At 54.3% G+C, this 27871-nt stretch overlaps 1 protein-coding gene across 2 annotated transcripts in view; it reads right to left on the bottom strand.

The window, feature by feature from the left end:
- Positions 1-8742: 8742 nt before the first annotated feature.
- Positions 8743-27871, bottom strand: part of AKAP10 (A-kinase anchoring protein 10) — a 43200-nt gene continuing 24071 nt past the window's right edge. For both annotated transcript variants that reach the window (XM_048519409.1, XM_048519408.1), the window contains exons 4-15: positions 25766-26320; positions 22386-22484; positions 21590-21674; positions 21147-21270; positions 18272-18408; positions 16926-17070; positions 15337-15516; positions 13497-13606; positions 13240-13322; positions 11726-11778; positions 11449-11544; positions 8743-10211 (exon numbers count right to left, since the gene is read on the bottom strand). In XM_048519409.1, coding sequence (XP_048375366.1) covers positions 10206-10211; positions 11449-11544; positions 11726-11778; positions 13240-13322; positions 13497-13606; positions 15337-15516; positions 16926-17070; positions 18272-18408; positions 21147-21270; positions 21590-21674; positions 22386-22484; positions 25766-26320 — 1673 coding nt within the window. In that variant the 3' untranslated portion in view covers positions 8743-10205. The remainder of the gene's footprint in view (positions 10212-11448; positions 11545-11725; positions 11779-13239; positions 13323-13496; positions 13607-15336; positions 15517-16925; positions 17071-18271; positions 18409-21146; positions 21271-21589; positions 21675-22385; positions 22485-25765; positions 26321-27871) is intronic.

Raw genomic sequence — 27871 nt, 5'->3', positions numbered from 1 at the left:
TGGGCAGATTTCAAAAAATCCCACGACATAGGAGACTATGTGTTTGTAACTCAGGGGAAGTGGACTCTGTATTACATATTTTATTGCATTGTGAACTCCATAAAGGGGAAAGGGAGGCGTTAATTCATCCATTGTTTATCCAGTACAGAAATTTAACTAGAGTTAATTCCGACTCAGTTCTTGTGAGAATTTTGCTGGAAGACCGAGTTTCTCTTATATCTCAGCAGGTAGCTAAATTTTGTATGCTGGCATATAGTAAGAGAAGAACCATGTTGGGACCAAGAGCCAGACCACATGAGGGTGACCGTAAGAATGCTACAAGCTGATGATATTTTTTGTGTGGATTTCTGTTTCGTGGATTTCAGTGCAAATTCGATTGTTCTTTTGTTTGTTGTTCCTCCTTTTTCTTGTTCTTCTCTGCTCTTTTTTGCTGGCCTAATGGCCGTAATAAAACTGAACTGATGTCACATCACGACGTTTACTGGGCAGAATATGTTTACAGCATAGGTGTCAGAATCACGCCCCTCCAGATGTTATGGACTACAGTTCCCATCATCCCCTGCCAGCATGGTGCTGGCAGGGTCCCGCCCCCCCCCCCCCCCCGTCCCCACCCCCCCCCCCCCCCACCCCCCCCCATCCCCCCCCCCCCCCCCCCCCCCACCCCGCCCCTCCCCCCCCCCCCCCCCCCCCCCCCCCCCCCCCCCCCCCCCCCCCCCTTCTACCCCCCCCCCCCCCCTCCCCCCCCCCCCCCCACCCCCCCCCCCCCCCACCCCCCCCCCCCCCCACCCCCCCCCCCCCCCACCCCCCCCCCCCCCCACCCCCCCCCCCCCCCACCCCCCCCCCCCCCCACCCCCCCCCCCCCCCACCCCCCCCCCCCCCCACCCCCCCCCCCCCCCACCCCCCCCCCCCCCCACCCCCCCCCCCCCCCACCCCCCCCCCCCCCCACCCCCCCCCCCCCCCACCCCCCCCCCCCCCCACCCCCCCCCCCCCCCACCCCCCCCCCCCCCCACCCCCCCCCCCCCCCACCCCCCCCCCCCCCCACCCCCCCCCCCCCCCACCCCCCCCCCCCCCCACCCCCCCCCCCCCCCACCCCCCCCCCCCCCCACCCCCCCCCCCCCCCACCCCCCCCCCCCCCCACCCCCCCCCCCCCCCACCCCCCCCCCCCCCCACCCCCCCCCCCCCCCACCCCCCCCCCCCCCCACCCCCCCCCCCCCCCACCCCCCCCCCCCCCCACCCCCCCCCCCCCCCACCCCCCCCCCCCCCCACCCCCCCCCCCCCCCACCCCCCCCCCCCCCCACCCCCCCCCCCCCCCACCCCCCCCCCCCCCCACCCCCCCCCCCCCCCACCCCCCCCCCCCCCCACCCCCCCCCCCCCCCACCCCCCCCCCCCCCCACCCCCCCCCCCCCCCACCCCCCCCCCCCCCCACCCCCCCCCCCCCCCACCCCCCCCCCCCCCCACCCCCCCCCCCCCCCACCCCCCCCCCCCCCCACCCCCCCCCCCCCCCACCCCCCCCCCCCCCCACCCCCCCCCCCCCCCACCCCCCCCCCCCCCCACCCCCCCCCCCCCCCACCCCCCCCCCCCCCCACCCCCCCCCCCCCCCACCCCCCCCCCCCCCCACCCCCCCCCCCCCCCACCCCCCCCCCCCCCCACCCCCCCCCCCCCCCACCCCCCCCCCCCCCCACCCCCCCCCCCCCCCACCCCCCCCCCCCCCCACCCCCCCCCCCCCCCACCCCCCCCCCCCCCCACCCCCCCCCCCCCCCACCCCCCCCCCCCCCCACCCCCCCCCCCCCCCACCCCCCCCCCCCCCCACCCCCCCCCCCCCCCACCCCCCCCCCCCCCCACCCCCCCCCCCCCCCACCCCCCCCCCCCCCCACCCCCCCCCCCCCCCACCCCCCCCCCCCCCCACCCCCCCCCCCCCCCACCCCCCCCCCCCCCCACCCCCCCCCCCCCCCACCCCCCCCCCCCCCCACCCCCCCCCCCCCCCACCCCCCCCCCCCCCCACCCCCCCCCCCCCCCACCCCCCCCCCCCCCCACCCCCCCCCCCCCCCACCCCCCCCCCCCCCCACCCCCCCCCCCCCCCACCCCCCCCCCCCCCCACCCCCCCCCCCCCCCACCCCCCCCCCCCCCCACCCCCCCCCCCCCCCACCCCCCCCCCCCCCCACCCCCCCCCCCCCCCACCCCCCCCCCCCCCCACCCCCCCCCCCCCCCACCCCCCCCCCCCCCCACCCCCCCCCCCCCCCACCCCCCCCCCCCCCCACCCCCCCCCCCCCCCACCCCCCCCCCCCCCCACCCCCCCCCCCCCCCACCCCCCCCCCCCCCCACCCCCCCCCCCCCCCACCCCCCCCCCCCCCCACCCCCCCCCCCCCCCACCCCCCCCCCCCCCCACCCCCCCCCCCCCCCACCCCCCCCCCCCCCCACCCCCCCCCCCCCCCACCCCCCCCCCCCCCCACCCCCCCCCCCCCCCACCCCCCCCCCCCCCCACCCCCCCCCCCCCCCACCCCCCCCCCCCCCCACCCCCCCCCCCCCCCACCCCCCCCCCCCCCCACCCCCCCCCCCCCCCACCCCCCCCCCCCCCCACCCCCCCCCCCCCCCACCCCCCCCCCCCCCCACCCCCCCCCCCCCCCACCCCCCCCCCCCCCCACCCCCCCCCCCCCCCACCCCCCCCCCCCCCCACCCCCCCCCCCCCCCACCCCCCCCCCCCCCCACCCCCCCCCCCCCCCACCCCCCCCCCCCCCCACCCCCCCCCCCCCCCACCCCCCCCCCCCCCCACCCCCCCCCCCCCCCACCCCCCCCCCCCCCCACCCCCCCCCCCCCCCACCCCCCCCCCCCCCCACCCCCCCCCCCCCCCACCCCCCCCCCCCCCCACCCCCCCCCCCCCCCACCCCCCCCCCCCCCCACCCCCCCCCCCCCCCACCCCCCCCCCCCCCCACCCCCCCCCCCCCCCACCCCCCCCCCCCCCCACCCCCCCCCCCCCCCACCCCCCCCCCCCCCCACCCCCCCCCCCCCCCACCCCCCCCCCCCCCCACCCCCCCCCCCCCCCACCCCCCCCCCCCCCCACCCCCCCCCCCCCCCACCCCCCCCCCCCCCCACCCCCCCCCCCCCCCACCCCCCCCCCCCCCCACCCCCCCCCCCCCCCACCCCCCCCCCCCCCCACCCCCCCCCCCCCCCACCCCCCCCCCCCCCCACCCCCCCCCCCCCCCACCCCCCCCCCCCCCCACCCCCCCCCCCCCCCACCCCCCCCCCCCCCCACCCCCCCCCCCCCCCACCCCCCCCCCCCCCCACCCCCCCCCCCCCCCACCCCCCCCCCCCCCCACCCCCCCCCCCCCCCACCCCCCCCCCCCCCCACCCCCCCCCCCCCCCACCCCCCCCCCCCCCCACCCCCCCCCCCCCCCACCCCCCCCCCCCCCCACCCCCCCCCCCCCCCACCCCCCCCCCCCCCCACCCCCCCCCCCCCCCACCCCCCCCCCCCCCCACCCCCCCCCCCCCCCACCCCCCCCCCCCCCCACCCCCCCCCCCCCCCACCCCCCCCCCCCCCCACCCCCCCCCCCCCCCACCCCCCCCCCCCCCCACCCCCCCCCCCCCCAAGAAGAAGAAGAAGAAGAAGAAGAAGAGTTTGGATTTATATCCCCCCTTTCTCTCCTGCAGGAGACTCAAAGGGGCTTACAATCTCCTTTCCCTTCCCCCCTCACAACAAACACCCTGTGAGGTGGGTGGGGCTGAGAGAGCTCCGAGAAGCTGTGACTAGCCCAAGGTCACCCAGCTGGTGTGTGTGGGAGTGCCCAGGCTAATCTGAATTCCCCAGATAAGCCTCCACAGCTCAGGCAGCAGAGCTGGGAATCAAACCCGGTTCCTCCAGATTAGATACATGAGCTCTTAACCTCCTACGCCACTCTGCCCAGAAGAGCTGGGTTCGAGTTCAACATCGCTTAAAAAAACCGACAAGGTTTTTAGGGTTTGAGCTTTCGGGAGTCAAAGATCTGTCTGGTTGCTAATGAAGGGAAGGTGGGTTGAGAGTGGCCATGTTGGGTTGCGATCTTATGCATGCTTTACGTACGTGTAAGCTGACTGAAGGTAAAATGTAGACCACCAGTGAAGGTCCTAGCAAACCACCCCATAAACAAAATCTGCCTGGTAAAAGTCAGGATGTGGTGTCCACCCCATAGGTCAGTGCTTGCCCAGACCTTTACCTTGAAGGACAAGGGCCTCGTTTCTGAGTGTAGGTATTCAAGATTGCATTGAGAAGTTTAGAACAGTGAAAGAAGTGTCTTTCACAGCTGGAATCACCTGGCTGTTGTGCATTTTCCAGGCTGTGGTCTGGCAGTTTTTGCTCCACTGTGCCAGAGAGAAACACATCTTACCATGACAGGCCTCTGAAGGTGCCAGCCGCAGATGTGGGTGAAACATTGGGAGCAAAAGCTACCAGACTATGGCTAGACAGTCTGGAAAACCCACAACCACCAGTCTGGTGGGACTTCAAAAGCTAAGAAATTTATCATGGCCCAAGCTTCTGTGGGCTAGAGAAGGACCTGTGCTAAGCGTGTTACCCTCCAACACGTAAAGATGAGAATGGACTTCTTGTTTTGGGGGGTTTTTTTGCAACTGTACGTTATCTGCTGCTGGCTGGCACTCATCCGGAATGGTTTGGTGAGACTGTGAAGATCAAGGGGTGGTGGTTGAGTGCTTGCTTAGAAAAAGTTCTGTAGTTTTTATCTCATTCCTAGCAAGTCATTGGATGGAGCTTCAGCCTGCAATAAAGATCCTATTTTTAAAATGATGATTCTGATTGTCGGGTCTCAGTTCACCGCTCAGCATCCCACAGAGGCAAATAGGGATGGATGGATGGACTCGCAACGTCTTGTTTCTCATTCCAAGAGAAACCCTGCTGGATCAGGCTGAGGGTCCATCAAGTCCAGCATCCGGTTTCCCTCAGTAGAAAAAGAAAAGTTTGGATTTATACCTCCCCTTTTTCTCCTGTAAGGAGACTCAAAAGGAACTTACGAGCTCCTTTCCCTTCCTCATCCCACAACAAGACACCTTGTGAGATAGGTGGGGCTGAGAGAGTTCTGAGAGAACTGTGACTAGCCCAAGGTCATCCAGCAGGAATGTAGGAGTGGGAAAACAAATCCAGTTCACTAGATAAAAGAGTCCACCACTCAGGTGGAGGAGAGGGGCATGAAACTATAAATGGAGATCAAGCGGAGCGGGTGGCTAGTTTTAAATTTCTGGGCATTACGATTAAAGAGGACTTGACCTGGGGCGTACAGACTGCCACGGTGGTTAAGAAGGCCCAGCAAAGACTGTACTATCTGAGACTTTTAAGGAAACAACAACTGAATGGAAAATTCCTGGTGTCCTTTTACTGCTGTGCTATAGAGAGTGTCTTAACCTACTGCATCTGTGTATGGTTCTCCAGTTGCACAGTGGCAGATAGGAAGGCGCTCCAAAGGGTGATCACTACTGCTCAGAGGATTATCGGCTGCCCTCTCCCCTCCGTGGAAGAACTCTATAATTCCCGAAGCCTAAAGAAAGCCCAAAATATTCTGAGAGACCCGTCTCATCCAGCACACTCTCTTTTTGAACTGTTACCATCTGGCAGACGATACAGGTCCATCAAAACTAGGACAAAGAGGCTTAGAGACAGCTTCTACTCTAGAGCTGTGGCTATGCTGAACTCCGTGGCTTCGTGTTGATGTGTTTGGGGCTGTGTAGGCATGGGTGGAGGAAGGGGAAAGTGAGGATGGGGTATGAGTCTGGAATTGTGTGCATCGAGGAATGCTGCTGTAAATGTCGTTGTGCGTGCACAATGACAATAAAATGCTTATGCTTATGATACCTGGTTCTCCAGAATAGAGTCCACCTTAACCACTAAGCCATGCTGGCTGTTAGTAACCAGCCAGCAGCCAGTACCGGAAAGCCCACCAGGAATAGACACAGCCTCGTCCCCTCCACTGTTCAGCCCTCAGCGACTGCTACATTATCTCCAATGATGGAGGTTCCCTGTAGCCACCCTGGCTATTAGCTACTGTCAGACTCACCCTTCTGTTCTCCACGCCCAAGCTGCAGAATTGTCTACTGTGATCAGCTGGAGAGGTTTCTGCCAGAAAGATCTACCCCAGGGGTCTGCAACCTGCGGCTCTCCAATGTTCATGGACTAGAATTCCCATCAGCCCCTGCCAGCATGGCCAATAACCTGTGGCTCTCCAGATGTTCATGGACTACAATTCCCATCAGCCCCTGCCAGCATGGCCAATAACCTGTGGCTCTCCAGATGTTCACGGACTACAATTCCCATCAGCCCCTGCCAGCATGGCCAATAACCTGTGGCTCTCCAGATGTTCACGGACTACAATTCCCATCAGCCCCTGCCACCATGGCCAATAACCTGTGGCTATCCAGATGTTCATGGACTAGAATTCCCATCAGCCCCTGCCAGCATGGCCAATAACCTGTGGCTATCCAGATGTTCATGGACTAGAATTCTCATCAGCCCCTGCCAGCATGGCCAATAACTTGTGGCTCTCCAGCTGTTAATGGACTACAATTCCCATCAACCCTGGCAGGGGTTGATGGGATTTGTAGTCCATAAACGTCTGGAGAGCCGCAGGTTGCAGACCCCTGATCTACCCCAACATCAGTTCCCTGCGATTCTTGAATTGTACCACTGGACTTGGGGCTTTCTACCGGAAAAGGTGCTGCAAGAGAAGTTTGGGTGACACTGAATTGGAACACCAGGCCATTTAGCAAAGCACTGACTGGTAGCTACTCTCTGTGGTCTGAGAGGCCTTTTCCCTCACACCTGTGAAAAGGTTGGGGACTGGACCTTCTACATGCAAGTCTGGCACTCTGCGCTGCCACAAAATATGAACCGTCACTGTAGGAACCTTCCTGCAACCGAAATGGACCACTGGTGTATCTAACACAATATCACCTCTGCTGATTGGAAGTTGTTGTCCAGGATGTCTGGCGGCAAAACGCCATTCCTAACTCCTTATCCAAAGCGACAAGGACCAAATCTGGATCTTTGCATGAAATCCACCCCCGCTGCAAATTTCTGTGTAAATGAACATTTGAAGTATTCTTACACTTTGGTGTACCTAGTCAAGTATTACGTACAGTGGCTGGCAGCTGTTCTCCAAATCTCGGCCAAAGGAGCCAGTGCGACTTGGATCCTTTTAACTGGAAGGGCTGCAAATTGGACCTGTGACGTTCGGCATGCCAAGTGTGTGTTTTAACACTGGGCTTCTGACTTTGCCTATATGAGAATCTCTAGCTGCTTTTCCCAAGGTCTAAATAACTCACTTCTGTCTGCTTGTTTGACAGTGGCTCGGCAGGACCTCCTTAGTCCTGCTACAGGGAAGCCCTTTATCTGGACATGCCAGAGATTCCTGGCATGCATAAGAACATAAGAAAGAGCCAGCTGGATCAGACCAGAGTCCATCTAGTCCAGCACTCAGCTACTCGCAGTGGCCCACCAGGTGCCTTTGGGAGCTCACAGGCAGGATGTGAAAGCAAGGGCCTTCTGCTGCTGCTGCTCCTGAGCACCTGGTCTGCTAAGGCATTTGAAATCTCAGATCAAGGAGGATCAAGATCGGTAGCCATAGATCGACTTCTCTTCCATAAATCAAATGCAAAGCAGGTGATCTTCAATCCTTCAAGTTCACACAACCCAACTTAAACCAGTGAGGTCAGAGTTCAACCTTCTCCGGTACAGGACTCTTCTGCCTGCTGCTTCTCTCTGGACACTGGACGCTTTCGGGCAGCCTGCTTCTCTCAGTTTGAACAACTCTTTTGTGGACGGATGCAGCGAGTTCAGATTTAAGAACCCGTTTGATGCCATACACGTTTACAATGACCTCAATTAGAATTTTTTGGCTGGCCGTTCGCAGAGTTAGCAGCATTCTGGCCAAGACTGTGGGGACTTCCCAGGCCTCAATATCTTTTTTTGATCTAGGAACCCCCAATGGGATCCAAAAATGTTAGTAACAGGTTCCCATGGTGGTGGGATTCAAACAGTGGCGTAGCACCAATGGGGCTGAGTGGGGCACATCGGGGGCGTGGCTGGGCATTCCAGGGGCGGGGCATTAATAATTTCTCTGTTACTGTAAAAAACTCTTACTGTAAAAAAAAGTTCCTAATTTCCAGCTGGTATCTTTCTGTCCATAATTTAAACTCATTATAGCAAGCCCTATCGTCTACTGCCAACAGAAACAACTACTTCTCCTCTAATTGACTGCCTGTCAAATACTTAATACTTTCAAATACTTAATTTTGTTTCTAGAAATCAAAAGAAGGAGACTTTCCTTAAACAAGGAACTTTACCATATTTCTAAAACATGTTTTTAAAACAGCCCAACAGGGAGAATGATCCCGTTTTCTACCTTCGCTAACCAGCCACATTGGAAACAACAGGACTTGATGATTTTTGGACCTAATGGGATTTCTAACGGAAAAGCAGACCCAATTAGTAACCCCCTCTCGGCACACACAAATAATTAGTAACCCACTCTCGGGAACTGGTGAGAACCTGGTGGATCCCACCTCTGCCCCAAATGCAGCTCAGAACAAAAAATACCAAACAAGGAAAATATCCAAATCTAGCTCCAGGCTCTGATCAGTGGCTCCCTCCAGACATCCCCCATTAATGCAGGAGGAGGTTCGGGAGACAAATTCACCACTGCGAGTGGAGAGGAGAAAGCAAAGCATTCAGGTCTCTGTAGAAAAAAATCACACAGGAAAATGACACAAATTTGTAATATTTATATATATATATATAATATACTTTTTTCAATCAAAACACAATTAAATATGGTTTTAAGTACATGAATACTTGGGCATGAGATAATAAGGTGGTGGTACACAGTACCCAAAAAACTGATACCCAGCTCTTTGCTTCTGGCAGACCGCTGCCGAATGTCTTGCTAGGATCCAATATTGCCAACAGGGTGGGTGGCTGCTTCATCCCTTGAGACTTTTGAAAAGCCGGAGAGAAATCAAGAGCAATTCTACAGGAGATACGGAGTGTTTGAGGGGGTGGTGGTGGTTTATTTCAAATTCTTTTTTTTCTTTTTTTGCACAAGTCTTCAGAAAACCAAACAGGCATTTAAAAAATCCTCCAAACAGGGGGGAAAAGTTTCAAACAGAAATGAAGGTGCAAGAGAGAAAACCTGGAGCAGACTTCCACCTGGAGCGCTCTGGACACTCCTGTAAATTATCTTCCCGTTGCAGGGGGGGCCAGATAAATGGAAGTGCTCCTTCAAGTAGGGCAAAAAAATTGCTATCGGTCCTAAAAGGTTGCGAATCGTTCTACGGAAGGCAGCGGCTCAATGCTTTAAAAATGGCAATTAAAAAAAAATACAGCCAGGAATAGTTACTGTTCTGGTTCAACAGGAGTTAAGGGCAAGGCGAGAAAGAAAAGAAAAAGAAAGCCAGCCCCAGGGTGGGGGACGGGGGGCACAGTACGCAGTTCCCTTCTGCCTGCATTTTAGCCCCCGGTGGGGTCCCCCCCCCCCACCGCAGGCTGAGGCCAGTGGGAAGCCGAATGTTTCAGAAGCCAGGAATGAGCAAAAACTTGAATACGGGGGCAGAAGTCTGGTTAATTGCCAGTCGCTTGCAACCAACTTCTTTTGAGACTCACGCAAAACTCGGAAAGTCTACTGCTAGTGAGAGTTCTGAACACTTCAAGTAAGGAGAAACTCAAAACAGCCCCACGGTTTTCAGGACCGCACAATAACAGCCACGTCCCCTCCTCCAACGGAATTAAGGTGTCTGGTGCCCTTCCGGCTGAGAATTTTCTTTAAAAAAAACATCTAAGGTCGTGGCTACGACGGGAGGAAAATCCCCGAATGGAGACCGAGCTCCTGGTCCAACTTTTCAAACACCGTGACCAATCCTTCACAGACGGAGCTGGGGGTCTTTTTGGCCAGTGGTGTGTTTCTTCACTCGGAGAAAATAGGTTGTGTGCTGGGGAGGGCAGCAAACTAAACTTGCACTTCGAGAGAGAAGATCTGGGTCCCCCATCCCCTCAATGTTCCTTATAAAGATGGGGGGAGAGAAATACATCAGCTGTCCCAAGTTAACAGTGCTTCGTTTCCACTGCCTTTGGAAAAAGAAGAGCCGACCGACTGGAATGGGGAGGAGGCCGGTGAGAAACACAAGTTCCCCTCTCCAGAGGCAGAAATTTCCCTCTTGCTTGGGAACTTCAATGATCATAGCTAGAAAAAGAAAGGGGGAGATGGTTAGCAGGGACGCGGAAATGGCATCGGCCAGAACCAAGCTGGCTAAAGAAGGCACAAGGGGGAGAGGAGACTCCCTGGTTTGCAGCGCCCCTCCCCCCCCCGCCCCCCTTGAAGGCTCTTCACGTAAACAACTTCACATTTTGCAAAATAACTTGGGAGTTCTGCTTGTCTGCCAAGGCACTCTTTTTGATGATTGGCCACTGGGGTCGTCCCCAGGTTTACATCTGGGCAAAGGAATGCATCCATTTACAAGCTCAAGAACCAGCCAAAAATCAAGGCTCTCTGAAGAGAGGCATTAGAAGGGCTCAGATAACATTCTTTCCCCATAAAGTATGTGTGTCGGGGTGGGGGGAGAGACACAGGTCTTTAGCAAGCCTTTATTGGCATCGACAACAGTACAACAATAATTTTAAAAAAAGGATTAAAAAGCATATACAATACAGGAAATAAATGTTAGGTCGAAGGAAAACTACTGGCGTTTAGTAATTTCCAGGAGAAAGTCTGCCACTATCATACAGAGAGAAGGATCAGGATTGTCCAAGACGTAGTGTAATCTAATTAAATCGGGGAGATGGGGTAAATGTAAAGGAGTAAGATTCACACACTTGGATCTGATTTCCTTGAATCTGAGACAGTGTAGTAATTGGTGGGCCAGAGATTCAACTGAGCCATCGTTACACGGGCACAATCTTTTAGCCTTTTCTTGCTTATTAAATCTGCCATGTAACAAGGCAGAAGGCATAACATTAAACTTGGCGAGCATTATGGCTCTCCTTTGAGCAGGGTTTATTAAACAATACAGGTAGTGTGCCAAGTGGCCCCGTTCAAATGGGAGAGAAAAATACAGGGGGGAGCACGTTTTCTTGCCTGGAGAGACACAGGTCACACACGCACACCCTGTGCTATAAAGAGGGGAGCAAAACCTTCCCAACCACTCCACATCCCTCCCTCCTCTGGGCTTTACTGCTTATAGAATTCTGGGCTTACAAGTAGAAAGCAGAAAGCTCTAGTGCCTACCCCCTTCTCCTCTATGTCACATTCACCTCCAGGGTACAAGAAGTTGACAGTCGTGCAAACACTTCCCTGTGTGCAGAGGAAAGCGATCCGGCCAACAAGGTAGGTCTTCGTCCCCAGGCCACAAGTTAATCCGACCCCTTCACTGAGCCAGCTCTGAAAGGGAGCCCTCCGCCCCCCCCCCCGCCCCCCCCATTACCTTGGTAACTTGTTCCAAAGGCTGGCTGGGCTGGGCCTGCTGCATGACGTCGTTGACAATCATCTTGGCAATCCGCCAGGCCATCTCTTCTTGGGCCTAAAGCAGACAAAGGGCCGTCAAGAGAGGCAGCCGTCCAGCTCCGACTTGCAAGCAAGCTGGGCGTGGAGGGCAGGCACACATAGAGACGCCCACTGGCTGCATTCCACCCTACGTAAAACGTAGCTTGGTGTCAACATCCCTTTCGCTTTTGGGCTGAGGGCGTGGACAGATGGCCTACCTCGTCCGAGTTTCCTTGCACCCATTTCCTCATGGCTTGTGAAAACATGGACCCTGGAGTGAGGGAGGAGAAAGAAAACTCCATGTTAGACAGTGACCCCTGCCTCTTGGGCCAGCGGAACAATTTTCAGGGCACTGCTAATCAGAGGGACCATGATGGCTATCAATATAGAAGAAGAAGAAGAAGAAGAAGAAGAAGAAGAAGAAGAAGAAGAAGAGTAGTAGTAGTAGTAGTAGTAGTAGTAGTAGTAGTAGTAGTAGTAGTAGTAGTAGTAGTTTGGATTTATATCCCCCCTTTCTCTCCTGCAGGAGACTCAAAGGGGCTTACAATCTCCTTGCCCTTCCCCCATCACAACAAACACCCTGTGAGGTGGGTGGGGCTGAGAGAGCTCAGAGAAGCTGTGACTAGCCCAAGGTCACCCAGCTGGCGGGTGTGGGAGTGCACAGGCTAATCTGAATTCCCCAGATAAGCCTCCACAACTCAAGCGGAAGAGCGGGGAATCGAACCCGGTTCCTCCAGATCAGAGTGCACCTGTGTACATGTGTACAGTTTCTTTGTTCAGGGGCAGTCGATCAAGGAATTGGGACTAACAGACAGAACCCTGCTGGCACAGGTGCCAAGGACGGCTGCCCTGCTGCCCACACCTAGCTTGGCAGCTCTTTGCCAAGCACAGTTTTGAGATGACCTCCGGCCTCCCGTTTCACCCGAAGGAATGGAGTTCTTCCCCCAAGCCATAAGGTGGGCCTAACTACGGCCTAGTGTGGAGTCCTTTTCAGAGAGGTTGCAGAAAGGGAGGGCTTGAGGCATTCAAGTTCAGGAGAGACGCCCACTCAGACCAAGAGCTACAACTCCTGGGCGAGTGCTCCGGAGGAGGAGGAGGAGGAGGAAGAGGAGGAGGAGGAGGAGGAGGAAGACAACCAGAGGTGGGATCCAGCAGGTTCTCGCCAGTTCCCGAGAGTGGGTTACTAATTATTTGTGTGTGCCGAGAGGGGGTTACTAATTGGGTCTTCTTTTCTGTTAGAAATTCCATTAGGTCCAAAAATCATAATGTCCTGTTGTTTCCTATGTGGCTGGTTAGCGAAGGTAGAAAACGGGATAATTCTCCCTGTTGGGCTGTTTTAAAAACATGTGTTAGAAATATGGAAAAGTTCCTCGTTTAAGGAAAGTCTCCTTCTTTTGATTTCTAGAAACAAAATTAAAAGTATTTGAAGGTATTAAGTATTTGACAGGCAGTCAATTAGAGTAGAAGTCGTTGTTTCTGTTGGCAGTAGACGACAGGACTTGCTATAATGAGTTTAAATTATGGACAGAAAGATACCAGCTGGAAATTAGGAACTTTTTTTACAGTAAGAGTTTTTTACAGTAACAGAGAAATTATTAATGCCCCGCCCCCGGAATGCCCGGCCACGCCCCGTCTTGCCCCGCCCAGCCCCATTGGCGCTACGCCACTGCTTGAATCCCACCACCACGGGAACCTGTTACTAAAATTTTTGGATCCCATCACTGAAGACAACCTTTGGACTTCTTGACATCGGGTTCCGGTTCGGACTCTCGGATGAACTGGCCCAGGTCGCTGACTCGTCCAAACGACATCTTCCTGCAGCAAGAGACAGCAGATGACGAGACCGCCCCAGAAAACAAACCACCCCCTCAGAGACCAGGAAGGTTTCGGTAATGTGGTCGGAATCGGGAATCTGTGACACGCTTGGGATCCGGACGGTCCCCCCCTGCTTTTAAGACGCTCGGAGAACACTCTCCGAAGGAACCTTACCCGGCGTACGTCCGCTGATACAAGGACTCTGGATCCAGGCTGGCGGCGTCGACAATTATTGCTTCGTCAAAGTTTTTCAGGATTTTTATGTTAGCCATTTTGAGGCTGGGCTGCAAAAGAAATTCCAGGCTCAGGAGATAAGAAATCGAGAGAGCGAGAGGGGGCAGAACCTAAACGCGGAGGAAGTTTTAGTGCTCCTAACGGGCAGAGCTCGACTAAGAAGAGAAGAAGAAGAGTTTGGATTTATATCCCCCCTTTCTCTCATATAGGAGACTCAAAGGGGCTGACAATCTCCTGTCCCTTCCCCCCTCACAACAAACACCCTGGGAGGTGGGTGGGGCTGAGAGAGCTCTGAAGAACCATGACTAGCCCAAGGTCACCTAGCTGCCATGTGTGGGAGTGCACAGGCTAATCTGAATTCCCCAGATAAGCCTCCACAGCTCAGGCGGCAGAGCTGGGAATCAAACCCGGTTCCTCCAGATCAGAGTGCCCCTGCTCTTAGCCACTTCGCCACTGCTGCTCCCTCCATAATTTCCTTTCATTTCTCTACGGATCTGTATATAATTTCATGGTTTTTATTGTTTCTCTTGAATGTCTCCCGCATTATTATTCTGGGACTTGGCTTGTTTTATTCAAAGGTACTGGGCTGTGACTGTAAACAAATAAATACAACAGGCAGAGCATTCAGTGTGAACCTCTTTGGCAAGCTCAGCTGCCTAACACGCCACAGCACAGGTGTCAAACTTGCGGCCCTCCAGATGGGATGGACTACAGTTCCCATCATCCCCTGTCAGCGTGCCGCTGGCAGGGGATGATGGGAACTGTAGTCCATCCCATCTGGAGGGCCGCGAGTTTGACACCCATGCACCACAGCAACAGCGCCATCTCCGACATGACGTGCCACCCCTTGCCCGCACAACTTGAACACAGACACTCCGTTTCTTTTCTCTTTGCGGTGAACTGTCACAGGATTTTCCACCGGTAGGGGACTGGTTGCAGCCCCTGCCGGTTCCCTGGGTTGGATCCAGATGAAAAATTCCATCAGCCGAACATAACTTCCCTAGTTCTCCTCCCGCTGGACCCCTCAATCTCCGCTACATGCTGATCCTGGAAGGACAAGGAACCTGGCACAAGTGGGGTTGGGTGTGGGAGGTGGTGGCCACAGGAAGAGGGAGCTGATAGGAATGGCCTGTAAAATCTGGACCCAGCCCCCTGTTTAGTGTAACTGGAGAAGCAAAGCAGCTTGCCAGAAAGCTTGAGAGTCAGCGTGGAGCAGTGGTTAAGAGCAGGTGGACTCTAATCTGGCGAACCGGGTTTGATTTCCCACACCTCCACCTGAGTGGCAGAGGCTTATCTAGTGAATCGGGAGTGTTTCCGCACTCCTATAACTCCTGCTGGGTGACCTTGGGCTAGTCACAGTTCTTTGGAACTCTCTCAGCCCCACCTACCTTGCAAGGTGTCTGTTGTGGGCAGAGGAAGGGAAAGGAGCTTGTAAGCCACCTTGAGTCTCCTTACAGGAGGAGAACCACAGCTGCTGCTCTATCCAGTTCTATCCAGTGCTGTTCTATCCAGTGACCCACAATGGCCCTCAATATCTCCCTGAACCATCTATCACAGGTTCCTTTATTCCCTGCTACCAATTCACCCCTTGCTGACCATGCTCTCCTTGCCTCAAGTTCATTGTTATCCACCAAGGTCTCCCACCAACAGGAACACAGGCCAAAGCCTCTAACTGGGGTGTAGGCGAAGGAGGGAACGGAGCGGCTCTGAAACAGGGACCCATCAAGCCAAGTGATCCTGGCTGGCCTCGCCGTGCAAGACTGAGCAGGTGGCCACGCACCTGGGAAGAGGAAGCGCTGTCTGTGGCACCGGAGTGAGGGTCGTTGTCGGGCGCGCTGCCAGGGCCGTGAGCGGTCGGTGCCCCGCCTCCGCTGGCAAACTCGTCTCCCCGCACGGAGTGGATGAGGTCGTTCAAGTATTTGTAATAAAGGTTGCTGGACAGGAAGCCAGGCAGGAACACCTGAAAAGAGGCAGGGGAGAGAAAGGATGCCAAGTCGCCCCCTGGGGGTGGGGGAGGGCTGCCTCCAGAGAACCAGCACGGTGGCAGCGGGCAGAGCCAGGATCTGTGCTCCATCCTGAAGCTTTCTTTGGGCCTCAATGCCTATCCTAACAATAGGATGCTGTTTGGAGGTGGGGGGAGAGGGGAACCATGTTTGCCACCCTGGAGAAAGAAGCCTGGAGAAAACGTGACAGCTGGGGGTGGGGGGGGGAGGGAGGAAAGAGTGATCACAACCAAGACATTCAAATAAGGCAGAAAAGGGGCAGGTGCAAGCTGGAAACAAACACCTTTTGAAACGACAAGAGCACCCTATTTCCAGATAACAGGTGGGTGGAAAACAGCTTCCCGCTGCTCCAGACTGGGTCTGCAACCTGTGGCTCTCCAGATGTTCACGGACTACAATTCCCATCAGCCAATTGGCCATGCAGGCAGGAGCTGATGGGGATTGTAGTCCATGCACATCCAGAGAGCTGCAGGTTGCAGACCCCTGCTCCGGAGAGACCGAAGCTTTTATAATTACTCTCCGCTTTAGTTAAGTTAAGAAGCAAGCCTTTATTGGGATAGACAGCAGTACAACAATAATAAAAACAGATTAAAAAGCATATACAATACAGGATATACATGTTAGGACGAAGGAAATCTACTGGCATTTAGTAATTTCCAGGAGAAAGTCTGCCACTATCATACAGAGGGAAGGATCAGGGTTGTCCAACATGTAGTGTAATCTAAATAAATCGGGGAGACCGGGTAAATGTAAAGGAGTGAGATTCACATACTTGGATCTGATTTCCTTGAATCTGAGACAGTGAAGTAATTGGTGGGCCAGAGATTCAACTGAGCCATCGTTACATGGGCACAATCTTTTAGCCTTTTCTTGCTTATTAAATCTGCCATGTAACAAGGCAGAAGGCATAAAACTCTCTCTGCTTTAGCCTCTTGGAACAGAGGCACAGTTCACATAATTTCGAAGGCCAGGCGTGCTTGCAGGGACGGCTGGCCCCAAGAAAATCGACCGACGGGGGCTAGCAGGCGACTGGGATTGCTGCGAGATTCCGCACTTACGCCAGATGCCGCTTGGTTTTAACTCCCCTCCTCTCCCATGGGGAAAAAAGTACAGACGACCCAGCAGAAGAGCAGCTGCTTCGGCTGTCCAGGACCACAACTGCAGGTTGCAATGTCCCTTTCTAGAGCGACAAACCTCTGTTGGGAGGCTCCCCCACCCCCAATCAATAATTTGACCCCCTCCAGAGATTATGGAACCGGCCCTTGTTGCGGCCAAAGGAACACACTGCCATTCTGAAGTGGCCGCCAGATTTTTGAGTTTTCCCTGGGGGGGAGGCGAAGGGGGAGGGAGGAGCTCTCGTCGGCACCTTCTCCATCGTGGTCCAGGCTTGCTGCAGCGGAGTGGTGAAGCAGTTGGGGAGAGGCCCGCCTTCCCTGCAGATATTGGACTCTATTTCCAGTCGTACGGAGTCATCGAAACCGAGAGGGTGGGTGGCTTGGAGGGAGAAGTACCTGCAGCAGCACAAAATAAGATATTTGGGGGGGGGGGGGGGAGGAACGACACATAAGTTAAAAGCAGGCAGCGAGACCCAACCTTGCCCCCCTGCCTTTATTGAACTCTTAGGGGGGTTGCACCACTCAGGGAGAGAGAAAGGTGGCCGGCAGGGGCAGGAGAGGACCAGGACGTCCGTCACTCATTCATCAATCTCTCTCTCCGAAGCTTTCATGACTGAAATCATTACTGTCAATGCAGATTTGCTTTATTTCTGTGGTAAACAACCCTGAGCCTGGTTTTGGCAGGGGGAGGGCAGGATATACAAGAAGAAGAAGAGTTGGTTTTTATACCATGCTTTTCTCTACCTTGAGGAGTCCCAAAGCAGCTTACAAACTCCTTCCCTTCCTCTCCCCATCGCAAACACCTGTGAGATAGGTAGGGCTGACGGAGTTCTGAGATAACTGTGACTAAGGTCATCCAGCAGGCTTCATGTGGAAGATTGGAAAAGCCAGCGTGGTGTAGTGGTTAAGAGCAGGTGGATTCTAACCTGGAGAACTGGGTTGGGTTCCCTACCTCCACCTGAGTGGTGGAGGCTTATCTAGTGAACTGGATGTGTTTCCGCACTCCAGGATTCCTGCTGGGGGACCTTGGGCTAATCACAGTTCTTCAGAACTCTCTCAGCCCCACCTACCTCACAAGGTGTCTGTTGTGGGCAGAGGAAGGGAAAGGAGCTTGTAAGCCACCTGGAGTATCTTTACAGGAGAGAAAGGCGGGGTATAACTCCAAACGCTTTTTCTTCTTTCCCTTCCTCTCCCCACAACAGACACCTTGTGAGGCAGGTGGGGCTGAGAGAGTTCAGAGAGAACTGTGACTAGCCCAAGGTCACCCAGCAGGAACGTAGGAGCGCGGAAACACATCTGGTTCACCAGATAAGCCTTTGCCACTCAGGGGGAGCAGTGGGGAATCAAACCCAGTTCTCCAAATTAGAGTCCACTGCTCTTAACCACTATTATTATTACAGTTTGAATCAGTGTAAAAGCTGAGCTAATAAAGATCCTAGCCATTCCCCCTTTAAGATCCTTCCACATCGTATGAAATGACGTTCAGCTTAGCTGCAGTCGTCTAGGCCAATATTTCAGGGGGGCAGACCAAAGGTGTCGAGAGTTGATGAAAGCAGAAGGGGGGGGGAGGGGGACACACAAACGAGAAGCCACTCACTTATCGTATAAAATCATAGCATCGTTCTGGGCCTCCTGCCCGTCGTACTGGCCCTTCTTGGCAGCCAGCTGAGACTGGAAATTATCCGCTGCCAACCAGAACTGCAAGATATTAATTGCGTCTTCTTTCTCCATGTACTGGAAAGCAAAATGAGAAACAGATTGACAGGTTTTTCGTTGGCGCTTCCTGAGGAGGCAGAGGATTGTTACTGCTTCGTACGGCACGGAATTGATTTTGAATTCCCGGCCTCAGGACAGAAAGGTGGCCAAGATGGGTTTAAAGGAGACTGAAAAACTTTGAGAAGGGCTGATCATGATGGGAAACTAGAATCTCCATGATCAAAGGCAGTATTCCTCTACATGGTAGTTGCTGGGGAACATGCTGCCACAGGAGGTGGTGATGGCCACTCACTTGGGTAGCTTTAAAAGGGGCTTGGACAGAGCTATGGAGAAGTCGATCTATGGTTACCAATCTTGATCCTCCTTGATCTGAGATTGCAAATGCCTTAGCAGACCAGGTGCTCGGGAGCAGCAGCAGCAGCAGAAGGCCATTGCTTTCACATCCTGCATGTGAGCTCCCAAAGGCACCTGGTGGGCCACTGCGAGTAGGAGAGTGCTGGACTAGATGGACTCTGGTCTGATCCAGCAGGCTCTTTCTTATGTTCTTAAGGTTTTGATTTTTAGGTTGATTTGCTTTCTGGGGCACCTTGTTGACCACTGTGAGAAACATGATGGTAGACAGGTTGGACCCTTGGTCTGATCCAGCAGGGCTCATCTGATGTTATATTATTACCGTAATTAAGGCAGGGTTACAGGAGATTATGGAATGACTATCAAACTATTGACTATCACGCTTTGCCAGAGACCGCCTGTACAACTCTTAGGAGGACAGCTTACTGCATTGTATTCAAAAATACAAGGAATGTTATCGAGACTGGACTCCCACAGAACCCACTAGAAATGCAGCCGAACAGGTAAGGCGCTCTCATGGAAGGGGAAGATAGATCCCATAGGGAGGGGAAAGGAGGAGGGGGGAAAAACCAAAGTTTTCTCATTCGCAGCTTAACCTATGAACGCTTTTTCTATAAATATACCCAGCAGCTCCTTTCGAGCTGCTACTTCTCAGCCACGTATTCGAAACGGCAGGGATTTTGTGATTTTCCATTTCAGGCAGTTTTCACAACCTTGCTTGCAAGTCTACAAAGTTTCCACAGGGCGTGCAGGGTGGTGGCAGGTGTTAGGAAATGCGACATCCTCCTTCCCACTGCAATTTTTGGTGTGGGGTTGGTGAGAGAAGAGAGCGAATGGAGACGCTTGGGAACTGCTGCTCTATTAGATGATGCCCTTGGGGGAAAACTCTCCCTGAGACAGATAAGAACATAAGAACGAGCCTGCTGGATCAGACCAGAGTCCATCTAGTCCAGCTCTCTGCTACTCACAGTGGCCCACCAGGTGCCTTTGGGAGCTCACGTGCAGGAGGTGAAAGCAAGGGCCTTAAGAACATAAGAACTAGCCTGCTGGATCAGACCAGAGTCCATCTAGTCCAGCACTCTGCTACTTGACCCTGGAAACTAGGTGCCTTTGGGAACTTCGCATGCTGAAGGTGATAGCTAATGGCCTTATAAATTACTCATAAGAACTAGCCTGCTGGATCAGACCAGATTCCATCCAGCACTCTGCTACTTGCAGTGGCCCACCAGGTGCCTTTGGGAGCTCACGTGCAGGATGTGAAAGCAATGGCCTTAAGAACATAAGAACTAGCCTGCTGGATCAGACCAGAGTCCATCTAGTCCAGCACTCTGCTACTCGCAGTGGCCCACCAGGTGCCTTTGGGAGCTCATGTGCAGGAGGTGAAAGCAATGGCCTTAAGAACATAAGAACGAGCCTGCTGGATTAGACCAGAGTCCATCTAGTCCAGCACTCTGCTACTCGCAGTGGCCCACCAGGTGCCTTTGGGAGCTCACGTGCAGGAGGTGAAAGAAATGGCCTTCTGCTGCTGCTCCTGAGCACCTTGGTAGCCATAGATCGACTTCTCCTCCATAAATCTGTCCAAGCCCCTTTTAAAGCTATCCAGGTTAGTGGCCATCACCACCTCCTGTGGCAGCATATTCCAAACACCAATCACACGTTGTGTGAAGAAGTGTTTCCTTTTATTAGTCCTAATTCTTCCCCCCCAGCATTTTCAATGAATGCCCCCTGGTTCTAGTATTGTGAGAAAGAGACAAACATTTCTCTCGTCAACATTTTCTACCCCATGCATAATTTTATAGACTTCAATCATATCCCCCCTCAGCCGTCTCCTCTCCAAACTAAAGAGTCCCAAACGCTGCAGCCTCTCCTCATAAGGAAGGTGCTCCAATCCTTCAATCATCCCTCGTTGCCCATCTGCACTTTTTCTATCTCTTCGATATCCTTTTTGAGATGCGGCGACCAGAATTGAACACAGTACTCCAAGTGCGGTCGCACCACGGCTTTATATAAGGGCATGACAATCTTTGCAGTTTTATTATCAATTCCTTTCCTAATTATCCCTAGCATAGAGTTTGCCTTTTTCACAGCTGCCATGCATTGAGTTGACATTCCCTTGGACTATCAACTAAGACGCCCAAATCCCTTTCCTGGTCTGTGACTGATAGCACTGACCCTGTTAGCGTGAATGTGAAGTTTGGATTTTTTGCCCCAATGTGCATCACTTTGCATTTTGCTACATTGAACTGCATTAGCCATTTCTTAGCCCAATCACCTAATTGATCAAGGTCCTTAGATCTTAGTAACTCTCCCGCAAAATGGGAAGAAGGGTTTTCTCCCTCCCTTGGAAGGCAAACCCGCTTTGCTTAAAACCTCTACGCAGAGAGTAGGAAAAGGAAGCCCCTTACCTCGGAGAAGTAGAAGAGGGCAGATTCACAGAAGAGAATATCAGCCAGATAAACGGTCCCGCTCGTCAGCACCTCGATCTGGTATTTACAAAAATGGTGACTGCGCAGAAATTCACTAAAGTGCCTGCACGGGGGACAGAAAAGTTTTGCAAACAGAGGAAGCAATTTGGTCGGGGGGACCCCCTCCCTTTCCTGCTCAGCAATGCACTGATAGGAGAGGGAGCAGAGACGGTCCTTGGGGCACAGCTACACGCCAGGATTGAAGCTGTCAAGGGTATCCCTAAGAAGGGGCAGGAATTGGATCCAGACCACAACTGGGAGAAAGGGTGGGGTGGATTACTAAACAGGCAGACACGTTTAGCAGCAACAGAGCAGAGCGAGTCAAGTGATACTGCTCGGCTGCCCCTCGTAAAGCCCTCCCACACCCAAGAGGTTCAACTTACTCTTGTTCCATAGCATTAAACACTATCAACTGTGCCACGACGAAGCAATTGGGGTCCACCTGTCCATCTTCCCCACAAATCTTTGCTGTAAAGGCACCAGGTGATAAGAGATGGTTAGAGCAAAGGCACCGCAAAAGAAATATGCAGCAGGACAAGGAGCTCAGGATTCCCTAGTCCAGGGGTCTGCAACCTGCGGCTCTCCAGGTGTTCATGGACTACAGATCCCATCAGCCCCTGCCAGCATGGCCAACTGGTCCATGAACATTGTGGTCCATGAACATTGAGGAGCAGCAGTGGCGTAGGAGGTTAAGCGCTTGTGTATCTAATCTGGAACTGGGTTTGATTCCCTGCTCTGCCGCCTGAGCTGTGGAGGCTGATCTGGGGAATTCAGATTAGCCTGTACACTCCCACACACGCCAGCTGGGTGACCTTGGGCTAGTCACAGCTTCTCGGAGCTCTCTCAGCCCCACCCACCTCACAGGGTGTTTGTTGTGAGGGGGGAAGGGCAAGGAGATTGTCAGCCCCTTTGAGTCTCCTGCAGGAGAGAAAGGGGGGATATAAATCCAAACTCTTCTTCTTCTTCATTAACATCTGGAGAGCCGCAGGTTGCAGACCCCTGCCCTAGTCTCTAAAACTGCTTGAAATCCACCCAACGGTCATGGCTTTCCCCAAGAATTCCGGGGAGGGGGGAGAGGACGGCTGCTGCTCTAATACTGTTGACCAGCAACATCCCAAGAGGGCAACAGAGGAAAAATGACATGCTGTGCCCTCGGACTCGCCAGGCTTCCCTGCTTACCCACTATGTCGTTCCTCATCAACTCCGTAATTGGTATTGGTTTAGCAGCATCTGGAGAAATATATTTGGTGAAAATAGTGACTGCATCCTGTTCTATACCTAGAAAGAGAGAGAAAGAGAAAGGGAAACATGAACGCTGAGCCCAGCTTGGTGGATTGATAAGAACTGAGAAACAAGCCAGCTTCTGATCTCGGTTTTTGGGCCGTGTACAGCGAGCAGGGTTTTTTTTAAAAAAGGAAACCACTTGAGCCAACAACCCTTGGGGGAGGAAGTGGGTGGGGGCGGAAGGACCACAAAGCCTCAAGAGGATTTGGTGATTCTTGAATGGCAGCCCCGCCCCCCTCAAGCCTGCGCGACAAACGGCTTTGGAAAGTGAAGGACCTCTCAAGAGCTGCGGGTGATCCCCTTCATACCCCAACCAAGCCTTCGGGGGTGGGGGGGGGGGCTGAAGGAAAAACATTTCTCCCCACTCTGGGTTTACCCTCTTTTCTATCTTTCTGCCCACACTCTGGACGGCATGTCAAAGCTGCAGACCACGAGGGACAGGATTTATTATTTGTTTCTTGTTACTCTGCACAATTGCCAAGAACCTTGGTGAGTCTACACAAGTCCCAGGAAATCGGGGGGGGGGGGGGGGGGGGGGGGGGGATTGTTCAGATAAAAGGGTCCATTCCCCTGGATGCACCTCTTTGTAGCTTATTCCTGGGGAAGTATGAAGAGCAGCACAAAGACAAAAGGCTGTCATGATATACAAAAAAGAAAGGTTCACAAAAGGTTCATCTTCTAGTCAGCAAAGGTTTGCCCAACACAGAGGCCGGAGACAGTCAGTCCAGGGCGAAGAGGCTATAGTTAGCCTTTAACATGATTGGTGAGTTCAACCGTGACTCTAGACCAATGAGAGGCTGTTGCCGGGGCGGGGAAAAAGTATCCTTGTTGGATGTATAAGATGCAAAGCATTGGATATGCTAAGTTCAGAGAGAGTCTAAGTTCAGAGTGTCCAGTCCAGTGTGTGTTCAACTTTGTTCTTGCTGAAGAGTTCTGTATAGTCTTATATAGCATAGACTTGTGTAGCCTTGCAACTGCTGAAGTAAAACCTTCCTATGGAAAGTACATCTTGCGTGGAGAGTATTCTTTTCCAAGAGTGGTAGGAGGCTACAGTGAGTCTTACCAGAGTGCAAGGTCTTACCAGAGTGACTCCGCTTTAAATCTCTGCTGATAAAAACTACCAACAGGGAATGAATAGAAGCAGGACTGGAAGGAGCTGGTTTGGACAGTGCTTTAGAAATGAGCTTCAACGGGAAGAAAAGATCGTTTAATGCAGCCTTACAACAGAGCATCTGATAGCTATTGCAAGAATCTGTTACATGAGCCGTAAAGGCGCGCTTCATTTTCTCTTTGGCGTCAGCACGCTGCAAAGCTGTCCTGAATGCTGCCCGAGGCAGCCTCCCCTCTTCAAGGAACCCAGTCCCCTTCAATTGGCTCTAGGATCAGGACAGCCATTAAAAAAGAACTTGAATCAGTACCCTTTGGGAGTCCTGAACTGATAAGAGCGTTCCGGCTGCAGCTTCCACACCTATCTCTTAGTCCAGTGGCACTGAAGCCACACGTGGTTCTCTGACATGTCACCCATGGCTTTTCTGTGGTTCCCTACTGTAGCCCCCCACCACGTGTTTTGGCAAGTGGCCAAGGCCATTGCCTAGTGGGGCTTGCAAATGGCAGGTCATCTCCACCTTGAAACACCAGCAGCTAAAGGGTGGTAAACTGTGAGCCACAGGCCTCAGGGCAGAGATGGAAACAAAGGGCTAAAAATGATGTATAATTTAAAAAATGAAACATATCTGTTCATACAGCGGCTATTCGGTGCACTCCCAAACACAGAGCAAGGGCATCCATCTTTTCCCCCATTTCAATGAAGAAGAAACAGCCCTGCCCCAGAATCTACCAGCCCTGGTTCTGAGCATTTAAGGCCAGGAGCCAAACAACGGCTGGAGGCTCACACTAGCAGTGGAAGGTTTTATTTTTATCTGTGGCACAGGGAGAAACACCTCTCAGTGTGACAGGCCTGTGAAGATGCTAGTCATAGTGGTGGGCGAAGCGTCAGGAGCAAAAACTACCAGACCACAGCCGTACGGAGAACCCACGACAGCCAGCCGATTTCAGCCGTGAAAGCCTTTGACAATACCCGCGTATGAGGCTTTCCGCAACATGGGGTGCTGTATTGTTCCGAAGGCTTTCACGTTGGAGATAGGTTAGAGCCATAGCCTGGTCGCATTCTTGTATTTCTTCTCCTGATGTTTCGCCTGCATCTGTGGCTGGCATCTTCAGAGTCCGAAGTCCGAAGGCTGGCCTATTTAGATCCTCTGAAGATGCCAGCCACAGATGCAGGCGAAACATCAGGAGAGAATGCTGCTAGAACACGGCCATCCAGCCCGGAAACCACACAGCACCCCAAAACCCTCTTTTTTTGCTGAATTCCTGAGTCAATTCATATCACAAATTGCTTTGGAAACTCCCTGTGACACGGTGTGTGCATGTTGCGTTGCACCATTCGAGGGGAAAAAATTGCTCAAAGGCCCCGTTTGAGTTACACAACTAATTGCACGGTTCTTTGAATTCTGGCTTTCCACGTCCGACCGTCAGTCTTTCCGTGTGCTTAGAGAACGGAGCAGAATCCCAGTTCTGTTCTGATCAAATGGAAATGCAGGGGGGCAAAAGGTACCCTGGCTGCGTCACAAGAAGTGCTGAGCCATGCTCTGAAGTGACATTCAGTAATAAGCTAACGTTATCATCAATTATTGTAGTAGCCAATGTAGGAATGCTGAATGGAAATCTGGATTTCAAAACTGGCCCTCTTTGCCATTGAAACCACTGATTAGAAATCATCCGGATCACAAATGCAGAGGCTGAATTTCCCGGGAGGATGCACAACAGGGGAAGGCTACTGGATAGAAGCCCTTTGGTCCCATTCAGCAAGGCTGTTCTTAGGGCTCAGCAGTGGCGTAGTGGTTAAGAGCAGGTGCACTCTAATCTGGAGGAACCGGGTTTGATTCCCCGCTCTGCCACTTTTGCTGTGGAGGCTTATCTGGGGAACTAGATTAGCTTGTGGGTGACCTTGGGCGAGTCACAGCTCTTCTGAGCTCTCTCAGCCCCACCCTGTTTGTTGTGTGTGTGGGGGGGGGGGGAAGGGAGATTGTAAGCCCCTTTGAGTCTCCTTACAGGAGAGAAAGGAGGGGTATAAATCCAAACTCTTCTTCTCTTGCTACCTACGACTTGTTGCATGAACAACAAAGTACTTCCTCAAAAGAGAAAAACATTTTACGTGACCGGGAAATGAGCCAAGCTTCGCTGGAAAGGCTGCGTGAAGCAAAGGCGGCACTTACCTTTCATGAGTTTTCCTGACAAGTCCTTGAGTGCAGAGGAGGGGCTATTTCTACTGGGCACGGAGGCTTTGGAAGAGTCTTGAGGCTCATCTGGAAGGGAACAGTCCTCCGCCTCAGGTAATCCCAACCGGAGCCCGGGTTTGCCGCCTTCCCTACAAAGCAGCAAATGGTTCCGGAGGTTGAAAGTTCGGCCGTTCAGTTCAGCTGCTGACGGCGTGCTAGAGAGAGGCCGAGGGGGGCCAGAATCCTCCAGCTGTTCGTCGGGCAACTTGGAGGGAGAAAACGCGGAGTTTTCGCGCCGTTTGACAGAGGGGGAGACCGGCTCGGCCAAAGAGCTGTGCTTGACAGTGTTCAGGCTGTGTGCTCTTATGCGGGACCACGTGGTGGAGTGGAAACTCTCGGCCTCCACCCAGAATCTGACCAGGTGCTCCATTCGACGCAGTTCCATAAACTGGATAAAATACGGGAGGGCAACTCTGTCCTGCAGGACTTGTTCTAACGTTTTTGAGAGGCTGGATTTGGTCTCTTGAGCCCGATAGTCCAGGCAGGATCGGCCTAAAGCATAAGCATAAGCATTTATTGTCATTGTGCACGCACAACGAAATTTACAGCAGCATCCCTCGATGCACACAATTTCAGACTCATACCCCATCCTCACTTTCCCCTTCCTCCACCCATCCCTACACAGCCCCAAACACATCAACACGAAGCCGCGGAGTTCAGCATAGCCGCAGCTCTAGAGTAGAAGCTGTCTCTAAGCCTCTTTGTCCTAGTTTTGATAGACCTGTATCGTCTGCCGGATGGTAACAGTTCAAAAAGAGAGTGTGCTGGACAAGATGGGTCTCTCAGAATATTTTGGGCTTTCTTTAGGCTTTGGGAATTATAGAGTTCTTCCAAGGAGGGGAGAGGGCAGCCGATAATCCTCTGGGCAGTAGTGATCACCCTTTGGAGCGCCTTCCTATCTGCCACTGTGCAACTGGTGAACCATACACAGATGCAGTAGGTTAAGACACTCTCTATAGCACAGTGGTAAAAGGACACCAGGAATTTTCCATTCAGTTGTTGTTTCCTTAAAAGTTTGCCCATTGGGGGAAAAGATTTGCAGGGCAGTTTTGCCATCAGCCCCTCCACTGCCTAGCTCAGGGGTCTGCAACCTGCGGCTCTCCAGATGTTCATGGACTACAAATCCCATCAGCCCTTGCCAGCATGGCCTATTGGGATTTGTAGTCCATGAACATCTGGAGAGCCGCAGGTTGCAGACCCCTGGCCTAGCTCAAAAGTTAGGCTACTCGTCTTCCACAGTCGATTCACCACCAGCCGAGCCATTAATTGACGATATTGAAATGGTGGTTTTATAATATATGCATATCTGCCTATTAGGTCATTTAAAAGTTGCCAAAGCCCCACCAGAAAAGACTTTTTTGAGATGCAGGAAGTATGACATAACGTACTAGTGATTATGCAAAAACTAGCGCTCGGCATTAGACATGAGAGCCGGCATGAATACATCCTGTCCCCGTCCCTGATTATGAGAATACACTTCAGCAAATAAACAAGGCCTCCTTTGCTGATTAAAGCCAGAGCAATTCAAGCTACGCTCCCCTGCCAAGCAAAGCCGGCAAACACAGAACATAAGAACGAGCCAGCTGGATCAGACCAGAGTCCATCCAGTCCAGCACTCTGCTACTTGCAGGGGCCCACCAGGTGCCTTTGGGAGCTCATAGGCAGGAGACGCACCCTGTCACTAAAGGAAGGGGGTCCCACCAAAGCAGCGGTTCTCAACCTGTGGGTCGCGACCAGTGGTGGGATCCAAAAATTTTAGTAACAGGTTCCCATGGTAGTGGGATTCAAACTGTGGCGTAGCGCCAATGGGGCTGGGCGGAGCACGACGGGGGCATGGCCAGGCATTCCGGGGGTGGGACATTCCTGGGTGGGGCTGTGGCAAGGACGCAGCCGCTGCGCCGGTCCTTGGGCGGGAAACGAATGCACGCAGGCGCAGGCTGCCACGCACGCCGGTGCACCTCCTGCTAGACTGCTTCAAGTTCTGCGCGCTACTGCTGAGAGGAGGGGCGTAACTAAGGCCAAAATCACGTGGCAAAATCACCC

This window comes from Sphaerodactylus townsendi, linkage group LG16 (assembly GCF_021028975.2).
Source record: "Sphaerodactylus townsendi isolate TG3544 linkage group LG16, MPM_Stown_v2.3, whole genome shotgun sequence".
Taxonomy (NCBI): domain Eukaryota; kingdom Metazoa; phylum Chordata; class Lepidosauria; order Squamata; family Sphaerodactylidae; genus Sphaerodactylus; species Sphaerodactylus townsendi.
This window is presented reverse-complemented; position numbering and strand designations above follow the sequence as displayed.